We start from the raw sequence: 25,143 nt of genomic DNA, 5'->3' as shown, positions 1-25,143 counted from the left end.
TATCAGTAGTACACACATTGTGGCTGGTTTGATCTTCAATCCACACAACTAAAAGTTTTTCCATGTCGGCAATAAGGCTATTTCTTTTTCTTATGACTTTAGGGTTCATTGGTGTGGCACTTTTAATTTCATTTAACACTTTCTCCTTAGCGTTCACGATGGCACTAACAGTTTGGCGAGCTAGGCCTAGCTTACATTCTATCTAGGCCATAGACATGCCTTGTTCACGAAGTTTAATCATCTCTAACTTGGTATTTAAAGTAAGAGGCTTACGGCTCCTATTTTTATTGCTACTACCATTAGACGCTATTGTAATTACTCTGTAGTAACACAAAAATATTACATAAATATACAGTTTGTAATAACTTTGAAAAATTGCCAGAAATACATAGAGACGCGGAGCGCTCAAAAGCTGTAAACAGACTGGATCAGCGACAAGAAAATGGCGCCGGACGCACTTCTCTGACTCAGCTGTTGAGCGCCGTATTAGCGGATCACCGTAAAGCGGAGCGCCGAAAAGCAGGGCCCTACTGTAATTGAATACATGTCTAACTCATATCATGACTGCATACTACTTATATGTACAGTGTAATGTTTCTTCCATCTGTGCGTATGTTTCATAAGTTGTTTCTTATGAGACAGCTATGAACAGACAAGTTCTGCATATAGCAGGCATGCTGTTCAGAAGGTTTACCCTTACAGAATGTCTGTTGAAACTGAATAATGTGTGACGTTGCCCTTACTTTCCACAGCTGAGCCCCTCCCTCTGATGGACTTGTGCAGGCGGGTAATACGGCAACGCGTAGGCAAGCACCACTTGGAGGAACGGATCAAACACCTCAACCTGCCTCACGCCATGAAGGTTTATCTTTTGTATCGGGACCGCAGATAACAAACTCACCGTCTAGCGTCCGGCGACAAGTCATTCACCAGCGAGTGACTACAAATGTTTAACACTTTCTACTAGCTTCTCAAATTTGTGTGAAACCTGTCTTGCCAAGAAACCCATCAGAAATCGAAAATGGTAAAACATGGTGAACCAAGTTTGTGGACTGACAAACAATTTGTCATTAATCCCTCACTCATTCCGTGTCATCGTTTTGGCAAGTGCATATTTCTCTTTTATACATTTGCACATGGATTGCAAAAAAAGGGTCCCTCTTCCCCCCACTGCATTGACGGCAATTCTTAGAACTTTACTGGTGAAGTGGGATTATTCTATTGAGAAGATGATGTGATTTCGACAGTTTCGGATTTCAGTAAATGTGCAAGAATTATAACTTTTAATTTTGGTGACATTTTCTTCTTGTATGTCGAGTATGCACGTAACTTTTAAACAGTGCCCGATCCAAATCTTGTAGAACAGCGAGGTACTTCTAGTACATATGTGTGAATGAATGTGTGTACTACACGAACAAAGTAAACATGTAGTAAAAGTATCATTGGAAGATTAAGATCAAAATGTGATTGAACCCTTGAGTTAATATTTATAATTGTTTGAAACTTGGACACCCTGGAAGTTTAAATGAGATCTACTTGTGGCTTCCAGCAGAGTACATGAAGAAGAGATAAGAAGGGAAGCACCAGAGGATCAAGGCAAGAATGTAAGTGTTTCTACCCCATGTAACATGTTTTATGCCATAGTATTGGTGTTTGCATCACAGAAGATTCTGTTACCTATTATGCCAGTCTAATTCAGCTGTATACGTCATAGAAGATGCAAATTCGACCTGTTTCTTTCATTTACTGAAAGACAATATGAACATTTTTTTTAAGTGCAAGTGGTAGCTTGTATGTATGTATGAATAAGCACACGGTTTCTGATTAAGTATATTGTTCATTTTAGGACATTTTTTTTTCTAACAGCCAACTGAATAGTGCAATTTTAATTTTTAAAAATAACAGTGTATGATTTCAACATTTGCTTGCACAATTTATATGTTGATGATATTTAGATTTATCAAAAGCAAAATTATTCCATTCCACTTGAATGTATGTAGGTAAATCATGTGCAAAACTGACCATTAGTTGTCTTTTGTAGGTCTGAGGGCATTATCTTGCCTCAGGCCATTGTGTTCACTTCCAAATGTTGGATTCGTCGTCTTATTTGCACTGCACTTTTCTTCACAGATGTAATCTTGTTTTCTGTGAAGAAAAATCATTTATGTACAAAGAAAGTCTGAGATGACACATTGCATAATGGAAATAAGTCCTTTATGTGGCCATATTAAGTACTTAAGAGCTACATAATTGCTTAAAGGAAGCTAAAATTCAGGAATTCTATTTATATTGACTATATGTTATACTTTTATTCCACTGTCAGTGTTGAGATTCCATATATTGGAAAGGATGTTCCACATAGTTCATGGGGTTTCATCAACAAAATTAATAAAGTAAATAAACTAACTAACTTACTAGATGGCTTACCGAACCCGAAGGTTCATCACCGAATTAACCAATGCCCTCCATCGGACCCTGTCCTGGGCCAATAAAATCCAGTCTCCTTCAACTCCTATTTCAGATAGATCCTGCCTGAGATTATCCTCCCATCTACGTCTAGGTCTCCCCAGCGGTCTCTTCCCCTCAGGCTTCCCAACCAATACCCAGTGCACACCTCTTGTCCCATCCATGCACGCTACATGCCCTCCCCATCTCATTCTTCTCGACTTAATCGCCATGACAATATTGGGGGAGGAGTACAGATTTTGAAGTTCATCATTATGTAGTTTTCTTCAGACCCCATCGTCTTCTCTCCTAGAAGATTTTCATTGTACATAAAATTCACAGCTTATTTTATAAAATTTATAATGCTGTGTGTCTTCAATTTGTGGTGCAAATAAGGGTGTTATCCTAACAGTGGCTTCAGATAAAGAATACTGTACAATTTCATTTTTACTTTGGTTCTTGATGTATTCCCAGCATGTCGCAGTACCAAAACTGAAGGAAAGAGAAGGTATGACTGCTGGCTGAGCAGAGGGAAAATTATAGAATATTTTGATGCCATATGTAATTGGTTCATTGTTTTTTTCATGTTGAAAATAATTTACGTTTGCCTTTTTGAAGAAGCAATCGAGATGGTAGTGTCCAATTTCCAACTATAAGCTTGCATTTAAATTTGGCTCTCCCATCTTGTAAATATATAACCTATATATACATGTGTAAAATTGGTGGAAAGAAGATAATAGTGACCTGCATATATAACACCACTGACATAAAAAATGTGTGATGTGTATAACAGTATGTACCATTTTGTTGGGGTCTAGAATGTACGAAACACCGCATAAATTTGTAAATTTAAAATTGGACAACATGTTAATGACAACATAGTGCAAATAGTAAATGTTAATAAATGAAATCATAGTTTATTGGTTGGTAACAGTGGCATACATTTGTATGGAAGTGCGGTTAGTGTGTATTACTTTTATTTGAAAATGTTTATAAAATTTAAGAGATGGTTGTTGAACTGCTTCGGTACAGTTTTTAACGGTTTTTTTATAGAAATTGTTTCTGAACAAAACAAATGCCATTATGTGGCTTCTGAAAAGCTACCTAACAGTGTTAGTTTATAAACTTCCAAGACTTGAATAAACTGCATTGGTAATGATGAAGTTTAACTTTAAATAGGTTTTAAAAAGTCTGTGTGAAAATAAAGGAATCTTTTTTTATATATATCTGGAGAATATGTGGAGCTATACAGTTTGTAAACTAGGTGAGATATGCTTTAACCCTCATTGTAACATTAATATTTTTTATACAACTGGAATCCTGAATTTCAGTGTCGAGGTGTCAGCATTCTCATTTATATTGGGTGATGTTTACTGGGAGCCGTGCAGGACGTGATTCATTTTCTCAGATGTGTTCCTTTACCGGATCAAGGATAACCAAAGTATCCAGAATCTCTCTATATTGTTTTCATGTTCTTCTAATTCTTCAGTTAACATGACTCAGTTGTAATGCCTTGTATGAAACCCAAAATAATACATTGTTAGGGCAGAAGGATGTCATTCTCTAGCATTCAAGATGGACCCTTCTGTCGATGATGTACATCTTTTTTTGAATTATTGGGCTGTCACGTTTTGGAACATTGTTCCAAAATATTAAAGTTTACTACCACAGAACTTTTGCAGGAACAAAAAAACAGTAATGGTAGTCTTTCAACTTTATATATAATATTCTTTTTTTATTAAAGATAAAGAAAACCTCAGAGACATGCATGTTTTGTAGGCGTTTGTTCTTGTGATTTGGTGTGCATGTGTGGATGTAATCATATGTCTAAAGGAGAGACAGTGCAGTGAAATATCTGTGTTTGTGCGCTTGGGAATTTTGATGTACAGATGTCCACCCAGGATGTTATTCATCTTTGAACTAAATGTAAACATTTTAAGAAAAATATTGTATAATGTAAACATAAATGCGAGGCAAATGACTGCCCTACAAGGGTCTCACTTTCAGTGTAATTTTAGTTTAGAATTCCTGAATGACGTGCGACATGATCTGCGGCAGCAAAAGTAACCGGGGATAGAATAAGCTGATTTCACGGTGGAATTATAGATCAGGGACAACTGTCTTCACTCCTGTCTTTTTTAGTTTATTGAGATAATTCTGATTTGTACTTGTTAACATTTGATTTTAATACACTTGGACAATATATCTTTTATAAGTAATAATTATAATCTGTTGCAACTTCCAAGAATGATGATTTATTACGGTAGATGGTGGTTTCTAAGATTGATATTTGGTTTCTAATGATATTGTGCAGTTGATGTAATGAATTTCCTATTTGTTTATTTGTATGTGGAGTCAACAACATGTGTGATGATGTTGATCTGAGTTTTGGTACTGTGTAGAATCAGGTAGATGCCAGTGTTTCTCCAAAATGTCATCTACGTACATGTCTACATGATGCCAAAATCCAGAAGAGCGTCTTCCTCACTGCTGGGAAAACGTCAAATATCACAAAATGTTTACATTTATTGACTGCACCTCCCATGCATGCTACATGCCTCACACATCTCCCAAAAAACTGTACGCTCTTTAAAATTTCATTAATTGTTTATAGTTTGCAGATTACAACATCGTCACATAATTCAAACCCATAAGTATAGCGCTTGGTTATCTTCTTCTTCTATGGCTGTTAGGTCCGTCTGTCCGAGGCTTTGATTGAAGTTTCGAAACATCTTCCTTTTTACGGTGCAAGGTTGTTTGCCTTGCGACCAACCCCCAACCTGGAGGACCGGCGCTTGGTTATCCTTATCCTCATTTCATTATTACACAGAAGTTTGAACTGAAAAACCTGATAAATTGTGAAGCTTTTTCACAGAACATCGATGTACAATGTGTTTACTGATAAAGTTAAACACATCTGTCACTTCCCGGCTCCCAATTGGAACTGCGTGACCCATCACCTACCAAGGGTTACAAAGTTCTCCTAATGTGAGTCAAATGTCGCTCCACAAAAACAATAAAATGAACTTGACCAGTATTATAGCAGTTCCTGTTGGGAGCTGGGAAGTGACACTTGCGTTCAACTTTATCGGTGAATGCACCGTATTATAACAAATAATATGTGAATTTTGGGCAGTAGTAATTTTTTGCGGTTGAATCGAAACGTAACTGACATTTGATGATGAAGAAACAAAAGAGGATTCTACAAACTAACATCTGCTGTAATATTCTAAGATTTCTTGGTTGTTAATTTGTGCCAAAACTGACTGGTTTAATTTTATACCAAGAGACCATGATGGAGTGGAGTCTAGTACAGTGCCTGTTTCTAGAAATGCTACATCAACATGAACATTAATGTTGTGAAGGTTAAGCAAACTCATGCATATTTGCTTTGCATCTGTCATGTCCCAGGCAGAGATGATGCTGTTTACGGTATAAAGCATACACGTGCATAGTTGCTAAGAATTATCATCGTTCTTGAAAGTATAATGAAAATTGTAATGTTGACAAAATGAGTTGGAGATACATGCAACAGTTTATGTGAACATTTTAATTTTGAGATGCAGACTGTGCTTTGTCTTGACCTCATAGTGAAATGTAATTTTTATTTGTGTTGAACTTGGACTATTGTTACAGATTAAAATTAGTTGATGGAAACCCTTTTAGTTTTTACAGAAATATTCATGTGCTTACTGTAAAATAGTTCAGGTGATTTGATGTTTGTAGTAAAAGATTGTAATAATATTAAAAAAAGAAGAAATTGTTGCTACAATAAAGCAACTCTCTCAAATATGAAATGTATCACGTTAATTTTTAGTATTCAGATGGTGTTATCATGTGATTTGCTTACATTTTTGTTAATGAAAAATCTTTTGACATACAGGTACTTGATTACCTAATTAGTATTGGGATGTTTGAAAATGCAGTACATTTAGCACTGGCACCAAACCACTACACCAAGAGCTACAATGTCTGTATACAAATCAAGTATCGCTCCATAAGAACGAAATCAACTTACCTTTATTATAGTAATTCCTGCTTGAAGCCAGGAAGTGACATTAGTGTTCAGCTCTATTAGTGAATACGACTTTTCTCTAAACATGTTCATTATTATTAGTGTTCTGTCTGACGACAGGTCCATATGAACAGGATCCTTCCATCCTTTTCTCGGACTGGGACCTGTTCATATACGTTCTTGGCAGATGATCCAGAAGTGGTTTGCCATTGCCTTCTTCTGTGTGTGGATGGAGTAATTGTTGGGATGCCACGGAGAAAGCCTGAGGAAAACTCTGTGTTGCCTAGACCACGGCCTTGCCCAACACAAGTTATAAATTCGGGCACCGCCGGGTATTGAACCCGAGACCCCAGGATTACAAGGCCAGCGTTCTAACCGCTAGACCACCGTGGCGGACAAACATGTTCATACCACTAATTATTTAGATTGTTTCTGATATCCTTGTTTTCAGATTTCTGTGTTTTACTGTTTATTTACTTATATCCCACAAAGATTTCATCCAAACTCATTGCCTTATTTGGAACCCCAAGCTTCATTATTATGGTTCGTAAGGGACTGCACATGGATCTTGTCCTTGAGCCAATAAACTTAAAAACATGTCACAGCATCCCATAGAATGCACTTTTGTTAATAAATGCTGCTATGTGAACCTTAAATCTAAACCAGTAAGATTATATTTACTGTAATCCTCCCACCTGTGCCTAGGACCTATTTCCTGACCAAAATCTTGTATGAATTTCTTGTCTCTTCCATAATTCTACCCCAAGTTCTTTTATTAAAGGTTAATTACTGTTCTTAGGTTTTCTGCCAATCAACACCATAAATAACTTTTATAATTTTATTTCACCAAACTGTTGAACTATATAAATTACAGACACTTGCACATTATTAAGCACGTAAGTATTACAAATTTACACAGACGGATCACTCACAGATTTTGAAAATGCACATTTTCAAGTTTTCTTATTAATGAATTACCAAATACAATCTTGAATGAAAGGCTAACATGATTCAGTAATGCATATGGGGTTTCAAAGTGTCTATTAGAGGGTTCAGTTTTATTATCGTAGGTACTTCCGACAGTCCTGAAGCCATTTGCGCTGAGCTCTACACAGTACTGATTTCCCTCCACAGTTGTTAGATTCAGGTGAATGCATTGATTGGTGCTTTGTATCTTGTCTGATATTCGTATGTCCTGGACATGTTCCTGTACATCTTGTATGACTGCTGCTGCTTCTGTTTTCCACTGGTCTTCATTTAGTAATATTTCTTCTTTGTTTTCTGCCATTTCTTGAAGCTTTAGCAAATGTCTAAAACAGAATTTACAGTGATCAAAGTATAATTATATATCTTAATGAGGCAAGAAATATCTGTAGAAAACTCCCCCACACACACACAATGATTTTTAAAAGTTCATTAGATGTCTGTGAAATCTGAGGAAGAGGTGAAAGCATCAGTCATGGTCTAGTGGGTTGTGACATTTGACATTACTACCTAGACAGGTTTTAAAATATTTCAGGTTAAAGGTCCCTGTCTAAGCACCATGTAATGAAGGAATATAGAAAGTGGATTAACTGCTAATCACCATTGTATTAACTTAACTACTGGATCCCAACATCAGGGTGAGACCTGGTGTCATTTTGAAGCTACTGGGAGTTGGTAGGTTCTATTGATCGCTGATTTACAAGTAAAAGAAAAGGGCTGTGGTAGATTGCAGAAATGAAATTGGGAAGTAAGTGATAATGGCTTATTTTGTGTTGCTGTGCTGCAAACTGAAATGTCTTAAAGATCCTGTGTCAAGGTGCCTAGTTGCCATGAGAAATTCAAAATTGGGTGAGATTTCAGGTTCTCATTGCCATTTCCAGGTTGTGCCATGCAGTCTAGTAGAAACTGACCAACATATAAGGGTGATCGTGATGGAGGCAGCAAGGACCTCTAAAATGTCAGAAAACTTCTATCTTACTACATGACACAGCATCTCAGAAGACAGTAAACTTCATGCTCGCCATCACAAGAACGTGAATTATTCATGGAAACCATGTACCTTGCATGCATTATCTTCAGTTTGCTGTTATACCCGTCATTTCGTATTTCTGGGCTTACAGGTTAGGTAAGATTAAGTTACGTTCAGTTACACTTAGGAGGACTCATAGTGTATATTGCAGTTTAACGGGGGCTTAAAATGTAAAGAATGTTTAACAAAGCGACGGGTGCCCACAAATATTGAGTTTTAAATCAAAACAGGCTTCTGCTTCAGTAGTTCGTGATGCATAACCTCTGACACTACTAAACGGAATGACGCCTGATCCTTTAACCCTTTGGAGACCAGCTATCTTTACGCAGCTCACTTCTATATTCAGACACATAAATGAAAACAAGTACATCTAAACATTACTTACCCGCAGTAACAAAAACTACAATGCACAGTCAGTGTCCTGACGGTTTGTGCTTACTTACAAGGAGCTGTAGTATTGATAATATTATAATTTTGCACAGATGTGCTATGTTTAGTCAGTTTTTGCACATGTCTCTTTCGTAAGCTGCTCGTATGACGTTACTTCATGTGTACACGTCGTTATTTGTACTCTCTTTCAATGAAGGAAAATTATTTTTTCTAACAAGTGTATTAGTAAACTGCACTCATGAACGAGAATAAGCACTGAAAGCCATAACCGTAAAGCGAGTTTTTGCAAAGATATGGCCGTACAACAATTTTATCGTATAAAGACAAATACAAAAATTGCAATTAGATTTTTAAACAGCTCAATCGACGATGGTCTTTTACGCGAAAAGTATATTTTGTGATATAAAAATTCAGCATTGTACAAAAACCGATTATTCTCCTTGGAAATGTTATCTCTGCCTAATGTAATTACGATCAGCTGTGATTAGTGGTGAGCGAAGTGTAAAACGCGTTTGATTGACATGTGAGAGCACTGAATTCCGTTTAGTTCATTTGTAAAGTCTTTATGAATGTAAATGTGTAAGTTCATCAGTGCTATGTATTTACTTATGTATTAACAAACACACGGTATTGTATAGGATTCATTTTGCAATGTTCTGTAGTTTCTTTATTAGAATAATTATTGTTGCATAGGCCAAGGTAAACTAATATGCTAATTATACATTCCAACATGAGGTTCTTGAAATGATAGCACAACATAGAATTCAGAACTCTGGTGAATGTGCTGCGATATTGTTTTCCACCACCTCACAGTTGTTCTGGCTCTGCGTTTGCTGCAACCTCATTACATTTATGTGAGATTTCAGTGTTTCCCCTAAGTGAAAATGATGATGATGTTCTGGGATTTGGTGCTGGTTTAATTTGTCAGTGAAAATACTGTCTCCATCTTCAGCCCTGAAATGGATGCAGTATCTGTGTGAAACATTGGCATCAACCAAGTAGTCTACAAAGTGTCAATACCCAGAAGAACATATTTGAGCCCTAAAGATGGAAACAGTATTTTTCTCCGGGTTGTTGGAATTTATCAGAGTATAAAACACCAAAACCAAGAAGCTCATCGTCTTCACATCCATGTGCTTGCATCCTGTTACTGATTCCATCTACAACTGCAAGTGACCATGAGATGATGTAGCCACTTCATCCTGAAGCTACTTACGTCATACAACACAAGATTCCAGAAATAATGTTGCGGCACAGATCTAGTGATCCCGTGAGTATGCTGATATATTATTTTCTATTACTGTGCAATTGTTCTGGGATACTGCCCACCCATTAAGTCTGAGAGCCTACAGATTAAGGATGTTTAAGTGTAAATTGGTATTATCGTCATTAAAAATGGCACTGTGTCTCTTTCCAAGTGATTAGTGCCTCTAGTGACATATCTGCATGGCACCAAACCCAGTAGATGATCATCATCATATCCTTCTTTTTCTTCCTCTTCTTCTTCTTCTTCTTCACATTCATGTGTATGTATCCTGTTGCTGGTTGTTTCTGCAGCTGCCAAGGTCCATGGGGTGGTATAGCTCCTACTTCCCAAATCTGCTTATGTCATAGAAAATGAGATACATGAAATGATGTTATTGCACTGAAGTCAGGACTCCTGTGATTATTTTAAAATACCTTTTAAATATTATGAGATAATGCCCACCCATTATGTTTCAGGGTCCATAGCATGAGGTAGTTTTATGTATAAATTTTCCCCTGTAGAATATGTAAATGTTGATTTGGATCAGTCTAGACTCTGCTTAAAGTTGTTGTTATTGAGAGTTGTTATTGCATAATGTCACAGTTTGTTACATTGTCGTTAGAAATATAGTAGGGCCAGTTTTCAGCACACTTTGCGTATACATGTGGGAGTCAGAAATTTAAACATACGGGGTTTGTATTTTTCTTACAAGGTGGAAAATGGAGTATGTGAATTATAAAATTAATTTTTTATTGATTTATTTTTATCTATTTATTTTTATTTGGAAATATGCTGATTTATATGCCTACCAAAGAACCAGTTTAGTTCTTCATCAGTTTTTAGTAACTGCAAAATTTTGAACAAAAAATATTATTTCATTTAGGTTCTTTTTGACGAATATAGGAGGCTAAAGAATTTATGTTATTTAGTTGAACTTTGGATTCAAATGGATGCCTAGTTACCAGCATGTAAGCAAATATAAGGGGCACCATTAAATTTTTGTTTTGAGAAAAGTAGCTCAGGATAGGATACAGTGGCTGGATACTGTGAAAACATTCTTGCATATATGGCTTCCATGAAGTGAGAGAAACTTTTGAGCAGCTGAGGAATTGTTAACATATCATGAAGGATTCTGCTTCATTACATTAGGCAGTCAGTATAAATTATAATAAATGGTGACAACCAGTTTCAGTTTTTTATATTAGTTTCTTAGGCTTTTGATTAATTATATCAGATTTTTCTGCCTATTTTATTCCCAACAAAATCATCTCGGGCAATCAGCTATGTTGGTTGGTTACACGAAGAGACCATCTGGTGGTTTCTTGAATTTTGCAAGTTACACTGAAATCTGTAAAGGGCTGTAGTAAATATTCTGAATGAATTGCAACATATTCTTTGTGTTTGAATTAAACATTCAATATGTCTATTCAAAAGCCCACACAAGGTTCCTGAAAACCGAGTTATTATTTACACATGGAGTGCTGAAAATGTTATAAAACATTAATCTTTTATTTGTATTTTATTCTTTCATTTTTCTTTGTGTATAATATTGCTTCTATTTTTGTGTTTACCTGTATTTGGCTGTTATATTTAATATTGTATATGTTTAGTTAATCTGTTTGAGTAATATTCTTCTTTTTATTTTATTATTATTGTATGCATCATCACTGTATGCCTGTTATTGGCTGTGTTGGGAAAAACTTAAATAAGTTAATTGAATTATGAAGATTTCTGTCTTCTGGGTTGTTCAATATTCATCGCCCTGAAGACGGAGGCAGTATGACTTCTGAAAGGTTGGTTAACATCGACCAGACTACACAGCGCAACAACCCAGAAGACAGAAATCGTCATACTCACCGCTGTGAAAACCTCAAATCTTATATAATTGAATTATATTTTCACAAATTTTCATTTTCCATACATTTAAGTTGACCACTCACCCCTGTCGAGTGATGAAGATAAGAATGAGTAGGATCTATATACTACCTCTGCCTCGCAAGCAGACTTTTTTAAACATTTAATAATTTTTTTGAAATTAAAATTTTTCAAATCTTCTTAGTATTATGCGCTTTTTGGACAATTTCCAGCATTTTTTGATTTTTCGAAAATTTTAAAAAATTTGAATATTTATTTTCTAAAATCTCCCCAAGAGATGTCTGCCAAACTCTGTGAATACTTCGGTGTCTGCACCAACCGGCCTCTGAAGGACTCAGTCTCTGCAGGTCCGTGTCTACCTCACGTGCTGTCTGCGTCTCCTGGACTTCTCAGAGGCGGCACGTCAGAGCCGTGTCATACAGACACCGGTCCTTGCAGAGCCCGAGTCAGGCACAGAGCGCATTCGCTAGATACACCGTACATCAGAAGCACTCCGAGAGAGACCGGTTGTGCAAGGCATCAGGTGGTGAAATTTTGTAATTTTTGAAAAAATCAAAAAATGCTGGAAATTGTCCAAAACGCGCACAAAACAATTTTTTTAAAAAATTCACTTTCAAATTTTTTTTTTTCAAAATTTTCAAAACATTTTGGTTTTGTGTGCTTTTCAGCCAATTTCCAGTATTTTTTGATTTTTCGACAATTTTGAAAATTTTTAAAATTTTTTCTAAACTTTTCCCAAGAGATGCCTGCGAAACTCGGTGAATGCCTCATATCTCTGCCGGACTCGCACTCTATCTCACCCGGTTGCTGCCTGCCTCGGTGTCTGCACCAACCGGCCTCTGCAGGTCCGTGTCTAGCTCACGTGCTGTCTGCCGCTCCTGGACTTCTCAGAGGCGGCACGTCAGCCGTGTCATACAGAGACCGGTTCTTGCAGAGCCCGAATAAGCCACAGAGCCCATTCGCTAGATACACCGTACATCAGAAGCACTCCGAGAGAGACCGGTTGTGCAAGGCATCAGGTGGTGAAATTTTGTAATTTTTGAAAAAATCAAAAAATGCTGGAAATTGTCCAAAACGCGCACAAAACAATTTTTTTCAAAATTTTCAAAACATTTTGGTTTTGTGCGCTTTTCAGCCAATTTCCAGTATTTTTTGATTTTTCGACAATTTTGAAATTTTTTAATATTTTTTCTAAACTTTTCCCAAGAGATGCCTGCGAAACTCGGTGAATGCCTCATATCTCTGCCGGACTCGCACTCTATCTCACCCGGTTGCTGCCTGCCTCGGTGTCTGCACCAACCGGCCTCTGCAGGTCCGTGTCTAGCTCACGTGCTGTCTGCCGCTCCTGGACTTCTCAGAGGCGGCACGTCAGCCGTGTCATACGGAGACCGGTTCTTGCAGAGCCCGAATAAGCCACAGAGCCCATTCGCTAGATACACCGTACATCAGAAGCACTCCGAGAGAGACCGGTTGTGCAAGGCATCAGGTGGTGAAATTTTGTAATTTTTGAAAAAATCAAAAAATGCTGGAAATTGTCCAAAACGCGCACAAAACAATTTTTTAAAAAATTCACTTTCAAATTTTTTTTCAAAATTTTCAAAAAATTTTCGTTTTGTGCGCTTTCCAGACAATTTCCAGTATTTTTTGATTTTTCGACAATTTTGAAAAATTTTAATATTTTTTCTAAACTTTTCCCAAGAGATGCCTGCGAAACTCGGTGAATGCCTCATGTCTCTGCCGGACTCGCACTCTATCTCACCCGGTTGCTGCCTGCCTCGGTGTCTGCACCAACCGGCCTCTGCAGGTCCGTGTATAGCTCACGTGCTGTCTGCCGGTCCTGGACTTCTCAGAGGCGCACGGCAGCCGTGTCATACGGAGACCGGTCCTTGCAGAGCCCGAATAAGCCACAGAGCGCATTCCCTAGATACACCGTACATCAGAAGCACTCCGAGAGAGACCGGTTGTGCAATGCAACAGGTGGTGAAATTTTGTAATTTTTGAAAAAAATCAAAAAATGCTGGAAATTGTCCAAAACGCGCACAAAACAATTTTTTTTTAAAAAAATCACTCTCAATTTTTTTTCTAAATTTTCAAAATATTTTGGTTTTGTGCGCTTTTCAGACAATTTCCAGCATTTTTTGATTTTTCGACAATTTTGAAAATTTTTAATATTTTTTCTAAACTTTTCCCAAGAGATGCCTGCGAAACTCGGTGAATGCCTCATCATGTCTCTGCCGGACTCGCCCCCTATCTCACCCGGTTGCTGCCTGCCTCGGTGTCTGCACCAACCGGCCTTTGCAGGTCCGTGTCTAGCTCACTTGCTGTCTGCCGCTCCTGGACTTCTCAGAGGCGGCACGTCAGCCGTGTCATACAGAGACCGGTCCTTGCAGAGCCCGAATAAGGCAGAGCGCATTTGCTAGATACACCGTACATCAGAAACACTCCGATAGAGACCGGTTCTGCTAGGCATCAGCTGGTGAAATTTTAAATTTTTTCTCAAAAAATCAAAAAAAACGCTGGAAATTGTCAAAATACGCACAAAACCAAAAAAATTGAAAAATTTCACATTTTTTAAAATTTTGACAATGTTTGGTTTTGTGCGCTTTTCAGACAATTTCCAGCATTTTTTGATTTTTAAAAAATTTTGAAAATTTTTCTAATAAATTTCAAATCTCTCCCCATGAGTTGCATGCCAGCCTCGATGAATGCCTCACCTCTCTGCTGGACTCGGCCACTCTCTCACCTGGTTGAAATCTGCCTCGGTGTCTGCAGCAACCGGGCTCTGGAGGACTCATTGTGTACACCGCGTCTCTGCCTTACGTAGTTACTGCCGCAAGTGGGCTATTCAGAGACGGCACGTCAAGGACCATAAGAAGCGTTCGTCAGGGACAGTGCATAAGATACAGTCCGACAGCGACCGATTCTGCAATGCATCAGGTGGGGAGAACTTTGAAATAAATGTTGAAAAATTTTAAAAAATTTTGAAAACTAAAGAAAATTGAAAATTTTCACAATCACATTACTTCAAAATTTTCAAAAAATTTGTTTTTTGTGCGCTTTTCAAACATTTTCCAACACTTTTTGATGTTTTAAAAAAAATTCCTAAAAAATTTCAATACCCTCCCCATGAGTTGTATACCAGCCTCGGTGAATGGCTCACCTCTCTGCTGAACTCGGCCACTCTCTCACCCGGTTGACAAGTCACTTGTCCCAAGTATTGAGAAGTCGCTTGTCCCAAGTCTTGAAAAGTCACTTGTCCCAAGTCTTGTGAAGCCAATTGTCCAAAGTCTTGACAAGTCATTTGTCCCAAGTCTTGAGAAGTCAATTATCACAAGTCTTGAGAAGTCACTTGTCCCAACTCTTGAGAAGTTCGTGTCCCAAGTCTTGAGCAGTCACTTGTCCCAAGTCATGAGAAGTCACTTGTCCCAAGTCTTGAGAAGTCTCTTGTCCCAAGTCTTGAGAAGTCACTTGTACCAAGTCTTGAGAAGTCACTTGTCCCAAGTCTTGAGAAGTTCGTGTCCCAAGTCTTGAGAAGTCACCTGTCCCAAGTCTTGAGAAGTCACTTGTCCCAAGTCTTGAGAATTCACTTGTCCCAAGTCTTCAGCAGTCACTTGCCCCAAGTCTTGAGAAGTCACATGTCCCAAATCTTGAGAAGTTCGTGTCCCAAGTCTTGAGAAGTCACTTGTCCCAAGTCTTGAGAAGTTCTTGTCCCAAGTCTTGTGAAGCCAATTGTCCAAAGTCTTGACAAGTCATTTGTCCCAAGTCTTGAGAAGTCAATTATCACAAGTCTTGAGAAGTCACTTGTCCCAAGTCTTGAGAAGTTCGTGTCCCAAGTCTTGAGCAGTCACTTGTCCCAAGTCATGAGAAGTCACTTGTCCCAAGTCTTGAGAAGTCTCTTGTCCCAAGTCTTGAGAAGTCACTTGTACCAAGTCTTGAGAAGTCACTTGTCCCAAGTCTTGAGAAGTTCGTGTCCCAAGTCTTGAGAAGTCACCTGTCCCAAGTCTTGAGAAGTCACTTGTCCCAAGTCTTGAGAATTCACTTGTCCCAAGTCTTCAGCAGTCACTTGCCCCAAGTCTTGAGAAGTCACATGTCCCAAATCTTGAGAAGTTCGTGTCCCAAGTCTTGAGAAGTCACTTGTCCCAAGTCTTGAGAAGTTCTTGTCCCAAGTCTTGAGAAGTCACTTGTTCCAAGTCTTGATAAGTTCTTGTCCCAAGTCTTGAGAAGTTCTTGTCCCAAGTCTTGAGAAGTCACTTGTCCCAAGTCTTGAGAAGTCACTTGTCCCAAGTCTTGAGAAGTCACTTGTCCCAAGTCTTGAGAAGTCACTTGTCCCAAGTCGTGAGAAGTCACATGTCCCAAGTCTTGAGAAGTAACTTGTCCCAAGTCTTGAGAAGTCACTTGTCCCAATTCTTGAGAAGTCACTTGTCCCAAGTCTTGAGAAGTTCTTGTCCCAAGTCTTGAGAAGTGACTTGTCCCAAGTCTTGAGAAGTGACTTGTCCCAAGTCTTGAGAAGTCACTTGTCCCAAGTCTTGAGAAGTCACTTGTCCCAAGTCTTGAGAAGTCACTTGTCCCAAGTCTTTAGAAGTCACTTGTCCCAAGTCTTGAGAAGTTCGTTTCCCGAGTCATGAGTAGTCACATGTCCCAAGTCTTGAGAAGTCACTTGTCCCAAGGCTTGAGAAGTCACTTGTCCCAAGTCTTGAGAAGTTCGTTTCCCAAGTCATGAGAAGTCACTTGTCCCAAGTCTTGAGAAGTCATTTGTCCCAAGTCTTGAGAAGTCACTTGTCCCAAGTCTTGAGAAGTTTTTGTCCCAAGTCTTGAGAAGTCACTTGTCCCAAGTCTTGAGAAGTCACTTGTCCCAAGTCTTGAGAAGTCACTTGTCCCAAGTCTTGAGAAGTTCTTGTCCCAAGTCTTGAGAAGTTCTTGTCCCAAGTCTTGAGAAGTCACTCGTCCCAAGTCTTGAGAAGTTCTTGTCCCAAGTCTTGAGAAGTCACTTGTCCCAAGTCTTGAGAAGTCACTTGTCCCAAGTCTTGAGAAGTTCGTGTCCCAAGTCTTGAGAAGTCACTTGTCCCAAGTCTTGAGAAGTCACTTGTCCCAAGTCTTGAGAAGTCACTTGTCCCAAGTCTTGAGAAGTCACTTGTCCCAAGTCTTGAGAAGTGACTTGTCCCAAGTCTTGAGAAGTCACTTGTCCCAAGTCTTGAGAAGTCACTTGTCCCAAGTCTTGAGAAGTTCGTGTCCCAAGTCTTGAGAAGTCACTTGTCCCAAGTCTTGAGAAGTCACTTGTCCCAAGTCTTGAGAAGTGACGTGTCCCAAGTCTTGAGAAGTTGGTGTCCCAAGTCTTGAGAGGTCACTTGTCCCAAGTCTTGAGAAGTCATTTGTCCCAAGTCTTGAGAAGTTCTTGTCCCAAGCATTGAGAAGTCACTTGTCCCAAGTCTTGAGAAGTCACTTGTCCCAAGTCTTGAGAAGTTCGTGTCCCAAGTCTTGAGAAGTCACTTGTCCCAAGTCTTGAGAAGTCACTTGTCCCAAGTCTTGAGAAGTCACTTGTCCCAAGCCTTGAGATGTCCGTGTCCCAAGTCTTGAGAAGTCACTTGTCCCAACTCTTCAGATGTTTTTGTCCCAAGTCTTGAGAAGTTCTTGTCCCAAGTCTTGAGAAGTCACTTGTCCCAAGTCTTGAGAAGTCACTCGTCCCAAGTCTTGAGAAGTTCGTTTCCCAAGTCATGAGAAGTCACTTGTCCCAAGTCTTGAGAAGTCACTTGTCCCAAGTCTTGAGAAGTCACTTGTTCCAAGTCTTGAGAAGTTCTTGTCCCAAGTCTTGAGAAGTTCTTGTCCCAAGTCTTGAGAAGTCACTTGTCCCAAGTCTTGAGAAGTCACTTGTCCCAAGTCTTGAGAAGTCACTTGTCCCAAGTCTTGAGAAGTCACTTGTCCCAAGTCGTGAGAAGTCACATGTCCCAAGTCTTGAGAAGTCACTTGTCCCAAGTCTTGAGAAGTCACTTGTCCCAAGTCTTGAGAAGTGACTTGTCCCAAGTCTTGAGAAGTTCTTGTCCCAAATCTTGAGAAGTTCTTGTCCCAAGTCTTGAGAAGTCACTCGTCCCAAGTCTTGAGAAGTCACTTGCCCCAAGTCTTGAGAAGTCACTTGTCTCAAGTCTTGAGAAGTCACTTGTCTCAAGTCTTCAGAAGTCACTTGTCCCAAGTCTTGAGAAGGTCGTGTCCCAAGTCTTGAGAAGTCACTTGTCCCAAGTCTTGAGAAGTCACTTGTCCCAAGTCTTGAGAAGTCACTTGTCAAAAGTCTTGAGAAGTTCGTGTCCCAAGTCTTGAGAAGTCACTTGTCCCAAGTCATGAGAAGTCACTTGTCCCAAGTCTTGAGAAGTCACTTGTCCCAAGTCTTGAGAAGTCACTTGTCCCAAGTCTTGAGAAGTTCTTGTCCCAAGTCTTGAGAAGTTCTTGTCCCAAGTCTTGAGAAGTCACTTGTCCCAAGTCTTGAGAAGTCACTTGTCCCAAGTCTTGAGAAGTCACTTGTCCCAAGTCTTGAGAAGTGACTTGTCCCAAGTCTTGAGAAGTCACTTGTCCCAAGTCTTGAGAAGTCACTTGTCCCAAGTCTTGAGAAGTTCGTGTCCCAAGTCTTGAGAAGTCACTTGTCCCAAGTCTTGAGAAGTCACTTGTCCCAAGTCTTGAGAAGTTCGTGTCCCAAGTCTTGAGAAGTCACTTGTCCCAAGTCATGAGAAGTCACTTGTCCCAAGTCTTGAGAAGTCTCTTGTCCCAAGTCTTGAGAAGTTCTTGTCCCAAGTCTTGAGAAGTCACTTGTCCCAAGTCTTGAGAAGTTCTTGTCCCAAGTCTTGAGAAGTCACTTGTCCCAAGTCTTGAGAAGTCACTTGTCCCAAGTCTTGAGAAGTTCGTGTCCCAAGTCTTGAGAAGTCACTTGTCCCAAGTCTTGAGAAGTCACTTGTCCCAAGTCTTGAGAAGTCACTTGTCCCAAGTCTTGAGAAGTCACTTGTCCCAAGTCTTGAGAAGTGACTTGTCCCAAGTCTTGAGAAGTCACTTGTCCCAAGTCTTGAGAAGTCACTTGTCCCAAGTCTTGAGAAGTTCGTGTCCCAAGTCTTGAGAAGTCACTTGTCCCAAGTCTTGAGAAGTCACTTGTCCCAAGTCTTGAGAAGTGACGTGTCCCAAGTCTTGAGAAGTTGGTGTCCCAAGTCTTGAGAGGTCACTTGTCCCAAGTCTTGAGAAGTCATTTGTCCCAAGTCTTGAGAAGTTCTTGTCCCAAGCATTGAGAAGTCACTTGTCCAAAGTCTTGAGAAGTCACTTGTCCCAAGTCTTGAGAAGTTCGTGTCCCAAGTCTTGAGAAGTCACTTGTCCCAAGTCTTGAGAAGTCACTTGTCCCAAGTCTTGAGAAGTCACTTGTCCCAAGCCTTGAGATGTCCGTGTCCCAAGTCTTGAGAAGTCACTTGTCCCAACTCTTCAGATGTTTTTGTCCCAAGTCTTGAGAAGTTCTTGTCCCAAGTCTTGAGAAGTCACTTGTCCCAAGTCTTGAGAAGTCACTCGTCCCAAGTCTTGAGAAGTTCGTTTCCCAAGTCATGAGAAGTCACTTGTCCCAAGTCTTGAGAAGTCACTTGTCCCAAGTCTTGAGAAGCCACTTGTTCCAAGTCTTGAGAAGTTCTTGTCCCAAGTCTTGAGAAGTTCTTGTCCCAAGTCTTGAGAAGTCACTTGTCCCAAGTCTTGAGAAGTCACTTGTCCCAAGTCTTGAGAAGTCACTTGTCCCAAGTCTTGAGAAGTCACTTGTCCCAAGTCGTGAGAAGTCACATGTCCCAAGTCTTGAGAAGTCACTTGTCCCAAGTCTTGAGAAGTCACTTGTCCCAAGTCTTGAGAAGTGACTTGTCCCAAGTCTTGAGAAGTTCTTGTCCCAAATCTTGAGAAGTTCTTGTCCCAAGTCTTGAGAAGTCACTCGTCCCAAGTCTTGAGAAGTCACTTGCCCCAAGTCTTGAGAAGTCACTTGTCTCAAGTCTTGAGAAGTCACTTGTCTCAAGTCTTCAGAAGTCACTTGTCCCAAGTCTTGAGAAGGTCGTGTCCCAAGTCTTGAGAAGTCACTTGTCCCAAGTCTTGAGAAGTCACTTGTCCCAAGTCTTGAGAAGTCTCTTGTCCCAAGTCTTGAGAAGTCACTTGTCAAAAGTCTTGAGAAGTTCGTGTCCCAAGTCTTGAGAAGTCACTTGTCCCAAGTCATGAGAAGTCACTTGTCCCAAGTCTTGAGAAGTCACTTGTCCCAAGTCTTGAGAAGTCACTTGTCCCAAGTCTTGAGAAGTTCTTGTCCCAAGTCTTGAGAAGTCACTTGTCCCAAGTCTTGAGAAGTCACTTGTCCCAAGTCTTGAGAAGTCACTTGTCCCAAGTCTTGAGAAGTGACTTGTCCCAAGTCTTGAGAAGTCACTTGTCCCAAGTCTTGAGAAGTCACTTGTCCCAAGTCTTGAGAAGTTCGTGTCCCAAGTCTTGAGAAGTCACTTGTCCCAAGTCTTGAGAAGTCACTTGTCCCAAGTCTTGAGAAGTTCGTGTCCCAAGTCTTGAGAAGTCACTTGTCCCAAGTCATGAGAAGTCACTTGTCCCAAGTCTTGAGAAGTCTCTTGTCCCAAGTCTTGAGAAGTCACTTGTACCAAGTCTTGAGAAGTCACGTGTCCCAAGTCTTGAGAAGCTCTTGTCCCAAGTCTTGAGATATTCTTGTCCCAACTCTTGAGAAGTTCTTGTCTCAAGTCTTGAGAAGTTCTTGTCCCAAGTCTTGAGAAGTCACTTGTCCCAAGTCTTGTGAAGTTCCTGTCCCAAGTCTTGAGAAGTCACTTGTCCCAAGTCGTGAGAAGTCACTTGTCCCAAGTCTTGAGAAATTCTTGTCCCAAGTCTTGAGAAGTTCTTGTCCCAAGTCTTGAGAAGTTCTTGTCCCAAGTCTTGAGAAGTCACTTGTCCCAAGTCTTGAGAAGTTCTTGTCCCAAGTCTAGAGAAGTTCTTGTCCCAAGTCTTGAGAAGTCACTTGTCCCAACTCTTGAGAAGTAACTTGTCCCAAGTCTTGAGAAGTCACTTGTCCCAAGTCTTGAGAAGTCACTTGTCCCAAGTCTTGAGAAGTGACTTGTCCCAAGTCGTGAGAAGTCACATGTCCCAAGTCTTGAGAAGTCACTTGTCCCAAGTCTTGAGAAGTCACTTGTCCCAAGTCTTGAGAAGTCACTTGTCCCAAGTCTTGAGAAGTTCTTGTCCCAAGTCTTGAGAAGTTCTTGTCCCAAGTCTTGAGAAGTCACTCGTCCCAAGTCTTGAGAAGTTCTTGTCCCAAGTCTTGAGAAGTCACTTGTCCCAAGTCTTGAGAAGTCACTTGTCTCAAGTCTTCAGAAGTCACTTGTCTCAAGTCTTCAGAAGTCACTTGTCTCAAGTCTTCAGAAGTCACTTGTCCCAAGTCTTGAGAAGTCACTTGTCCCAAGTCTTGAGAAGTTCGTGTCCCAAGTCTTGAGAAGTCACTTGTCCCAAGTCATGAGAAGTCACTTGTCCCAAGTCTTGAGAAGTCACTTGTCCCAAGTCTTGAGAAGTCACTTGTCCCAAGTCTTGAGAAGTCACTTGTACCAAGTCTTGAGAAGTTCTTGTCCCAAGTCTTGAGAAGTTCTTGTCCCAAGTCTTGAGAAGTCACTTGTCCCAAGTCTTGAGAAGTCACTTGTCCCAAGTCTTGAGAAGTGACTTGTCCCAAGTCTTGAGAAGTGACTTGTCCCAAGTCTTGAGAAGTCACTTGTCCCAAGTCTTGAGAAGTCACTTGTCCCAAGTCTTGAGAAGTTCGTGTCCCAAGTCTTGAGAAGTCACTTGTCCCAAGTCTTGAGAAGTCACTTGTCCCAAGTCTTGAGAAGTCACTTGTCCCAAGTCTTGAGAAGTCACTTGTCCCAAGTCTTGAGAAGTCTCTTGTCCCAAGTCTTGAGAAGTTCTTGTCCCAAGTCTTGAGAAGTCACTTGTCCCAAGTCTTGAGAAGTCACTTGTCCCAAGTCTTGAGAAGTGACTTGTCCCAAGTCGTGAGAAGTCACATGTCCCAAGTCTTGAGAAGTCACTTGTCCCAAGTCTTGAGAAGTCACTTGTCCCAAGTCTTGAGAAGTCACTTGTCCCAAGTCTTGAGAAGTCACTTGTCCCAAGTCTTGAGAAGTTCTTGTCCCAAGTCTTGAGAAGTTCTTGTCCCAAGTCTTGAGAAGTCACTCGTCCCAAGTCTTGAGAAGTTCTTGTCCCAAGTCTTGAGAAGTCACTTGTCCCAAGTCTTGAGAAGTCACTTGTCTCAAGTCTTCAGAAGTCACTTGTCTCAAGTCTTCAGAAGTCACTTGTCTCAAGTCTTCAGAAGTCACTTGTCCCAAGTCTTGAGAAGTCACTTGTCCCAAGTCTTGAGAAGTTCGTGTCCCAAGTCTTGAGAAGTCACTTGTCCCAAGTCATGAGAAGTCACTTGTCCCAAGTCTTGAGAAGTCACTTGTCCCAAGTCTTGAGAAGTCACTTGTCCCAAGTCTTGAGAAGTCACTTGTACCAAGTCTTGAGAAGTTCTTGTCCCAAGTCTTGAGAAGTTCTTGTCCCAAGTCTTGAGAAGTCACTTGTCCCAAGTCTTGAGAAGTCACTTGTCCCAAGTCTTGAGAAGTGACTTGTCCCAAGTCTTGAGAAGTGACTTTTCCCAAGTCTTGAGAAGTCACTTGTCCCAAGTCTTGAGAAGTCACTTGTCCCAAGTCTTGAGAAGTTCGTGTCCCAAGTCTTGAGAAGTCACTTGTCCCAAGTCTTGAGAAGTCACTTGTCCCAAGTCTTGAGAAGTCACTTGTCCCAAGTCTTGAGAAGTCACTTGTCCCAAGTCTTGAGAAGTCGCTTGTCCCAAGTCTTGAGAAGTCTCTTGTCCCAAGTCTTGAGAAGTCACTTGTACCAAGTCTTGAGAAGTCACGTGTCCCAAGTCTTGAGAAGTTCTTGTCTCAAGTCTTGTGAAGTTCTTGTCCCAAGTCTTGAGAAGTCACTTGTCCCAAGTCGTGAGAAGTCACTTGTCCCAAGTCTTGAGAAATTCTTGTCCCAAGTCTTGAGAAGTTCTTGTCCCAAGTCTTGAGAAGTTCTTGTCCCAAGTCTTGAGAAGTTCTTGTCCCAAGTCTTGAGAAGTCACTTGTCCCAAGTCTTGACAAGTTCTTGTCCCAAGTCTAGAGAAGTTCTTGTCCCAAGTCTTGAGAAGTCACTTGTCCCAACTCTTGAGAAGTCACTTGTCCCAAGTCTTGAGAAGTCACTTGTCCCAAGTCTTGAGAAGTGCCGTGTCCCAAGTCTTGAGAAGTTGGTGTCCCAAGTCTTGAGACGTCACTTGTCCCAAGTCTTGAGAAGTCATTTGTCCCAAGTCTTGAGAAGTTCTTGTCCCAAGCATTGAGAAGTCACTTGTCCCAAGTCTTGAGAAGTACTTGCCCCAATTCTTGAGAAGTTCTTGTCCCAAGTCTTGAGAAGTCAGTTGTCCCAAGTCTTGAGAAGTCACTTGTCCCAAGTCTTGAGAAGTCACTTGTCCCAAGTCTTGAAAAGTCACTTGTCCCAAGCCTTGAGATGTCCGTGTCCCAAGTCTTGAGAAGTCACTTGTCCCAACTCTTCAGATGTTTTTGTCCCAAGTCTTGAGAAGTTCTTGTCCCAAGTCTTGAGAAGTCACTTGTCCCAAGTCTTCAGAAGTTTTTGTCCCAAGTCTTGAGAAGTTCTTGTCCCAAGTCTTGAGAAGTTCTTGTCCCAAGTCTTGAGAAGTTCTTGTCCCAAGTCTTGAGAAGTCACTTGTCCTAAGTCTTGTGAAGTTCTTGTCCCAAGTCTTGAGAAGTTCTTGTCCTAAGTCTTGAGAAGTCACTTGTCCCGAGTCTTGAGAAGTCACTTGTCCCGAGTCTTGAGAAGTCACTCGTCCCAAGTCTTGAGAAGTTCGTTTCCCAAGTCATGAGAAGTCACTTGTCCCAAGTCTTGAGAAGTCACTTGTCCCAAGTCTTGAGAAGTCACTTGTTCCAAGTCTTGAGAAGTTCTTGTCCCAAGTCTTGAGAAGTTCTTGTCCCAAGTCTTGAGAAGTCACTTGTCCCAAGTCTTGAGAAGTCACTTGTCCCAAGTCTTGAGAAGTCACTTGTCCCAAGTCTTGAGAAGTCACTTGTCCCAAGTCGTGAGAAGTCACATGTCCCAAGTCTTGAGAAGTCACTTGTCCCAAGTCTTGAGAAGTCACTTGTCCCAAGTCTTGAGAAGTCACTTGTCCCAAGTCTTGAGAAGTTCTTGTCCCAAGTCTTGAGAAGTTCTTGTCCCAAGTCTTGAGAAGTCACTCGTCCCAAGTCTTGAGAAGTCACTTGCCCCAAGTCTTGAGAAGTCACTTGTCTCAAGTCTTGAGAAGTCACTTGTCTCAAGTCTTCAGAAGTCACTTGTCCCAAGTCTTGAGAAGGTCGTGTCCCAAGTCTTGAGAAGTCACTTGTCCCAAGTCTTGAGAAGTCACTTGTCCCAAGTCTTGAGAAGTCTCTTGTCCCAAGTCTTGAGAAGTCACTTGTCCCAAGTCTTGAGAAGTTCGTGTCCCAAGTCTTGAGAAGTCACTTGTCCCAAGTCATGAGAAGTCACTTGTCCCAAGTCTTGAGAAGTCACTTGTCCCAAGTCTTGAGAAGTCACTTGTCCCAAGTCTTGAGAAGTTCTTGTCCCAAGTCTTGAGAAGTCACTTGTCCCAAGTCTTGAGAAGTCACTTGTCCCAAGTCTTGAGAAGTCACTTGTCCCAAGTCTTGAGAAGTGACTTGTCCCAAGTCTTGAGAAGTCACTTGTCCCAAGTCTTGAGAAGTCACTTGTCCCAAGTCTTGAGAAGTTCGTGTCCCAAGTCTTGAGAAGTCACTTGTCCCAAGTCTTGAGAAGTCACTTGTCCCAAGTCTTGAGAAGTCACTTGTCCCAAGTCTTGAGAAGTCACTTGTCCCAAGTCTTGAGAAGTCACTTGTCCCAAGTCTTGAGAAGTCACTTGTCCCAAGTCTTGAGAAGTCTCTTGTCCCAAGTCTTGAGAAGTCACTTATACCAAGTCTTGAGAAGTCACGTGTCCCAAGTCTTGAGAAGCTCTTGTCCCAAGTCTTGAGATATTCTTGTCCCAACTATTGAGAAGTTCTTGTCTCAAGTCTTGTGAAGTTCCTGTCCCAAGTCTTGAGAAGTCACTTGTCCCAAGTCGTGAGAAGTCACTTGTCCCAAGTC

The 25,143-nt window shown here is 40.6% G+C and overlaps 2 protein-coding genes and 1 long non-coding RNA gene across 9 annotated transcripts in view; 1 reads left to right on the top strand and 2 right to left on the bottom strand.

The window, feature by feature from the left end:
* gus (splA/ryanodine receptor domain and SOCS box containing gustavus) overlaps positions 1-7,116 on the top strand; it is a 174,728-nt gene extending 167,612 nt beyond the window's left edge. For all 5 annotated transcript variants that reach the window (XM_087344284.1, XM_022068177.2, XM_087344285.1 and 2 more), the window contains one exon: positions 753-7,116. In XM_087344284.1, coding sequence (XP_087200410.1) covers positions 753-892 — 140 coding nt within the window. In that variant the 3' untranslated portion in view covers positions 893-7,116. The remainder of the gene's footprint in view (positions 1-752) is intronic.
* Positions 7,117-7,284: 168 nt separating this feature from the next.
* On the bottom strand, positions 7,285-9,122 carry LOC147874612 (GSK3-beta interaction protein). 3 transcript variants are annotated; one of them, XM_087344292.1, is made up of 2 exons: positions 8,918-9,122; positions 7,285-7,770 (listed from the first exon to the last, which is right to left on the bottom strand). In XM_087344292.1, exon 2 carries the CDS (start codon positions 7,746-7,748, stop codon positions 7,389-7,391), a length of 360 nt encoding a protein of 119 aa, XP_087200418.1. In that variant the 5' UTR covers positions 7,749-7,770; positions 8,918-9,122; the 3' UTR covers positions 7,285-7,388. The 3 variants fall into 3 exon arrangements, with proteins under 3 accessions (XP_087200418.1, XP_087200417.1, XP_087200416.1); XM_087344291.1 differs by having other exon boundaries at positions 8,860-9,114; XM_087344290.1 differs by lacking the exon at positions 8,918-9,122 and adding an exon at positions 8,505-8,846.
* A 265-nt stretch (positions 9,123-9,387) lies between these two features.
* LOC147874611 (uncharacterized) overlaps positions 9,388-25,143 on the bottom strand; it is an 83,559-nt gene continuing 67,803 nt past the window's right edge. Inside the window, exons 2-3 of the long non-coding RNA XR_015533932.1 lie at positions 14,729-14,908; positions 9,388-10,463 (exon numbers count right to left, since the gene is read on the bottom strand). This is a non-coding gene — a long non-coding RNA (uncharacterized LOC147874611). The remainder of the gene's footprint in view (positions 10,464-14,728; positions 14,909-25,143) is intronic.

Source organism: Zootermopsis nevadensis, unplaced genomic scaffold (assembly GCF_977971745.1).
Source record: "Zootermopsis nevadensis isolate Lab colony 2312 unplaced genomic scaffold, Znev_1.0 Znev_ptg000007l, whole genome shotgun sequence".
NCBI classification, from domain to species: domain Eukaryota; kingdom Metazoa; phylum Arthropoda; class Insecta; order Blattodea; family Termopsidae; genus Zootermopsis; species Zootermopsis nevadensis.
Note: the sequence above shows the minus strand (reverse complement) of the source record. Positions and strands in the feature narration are given on the sequence as shown.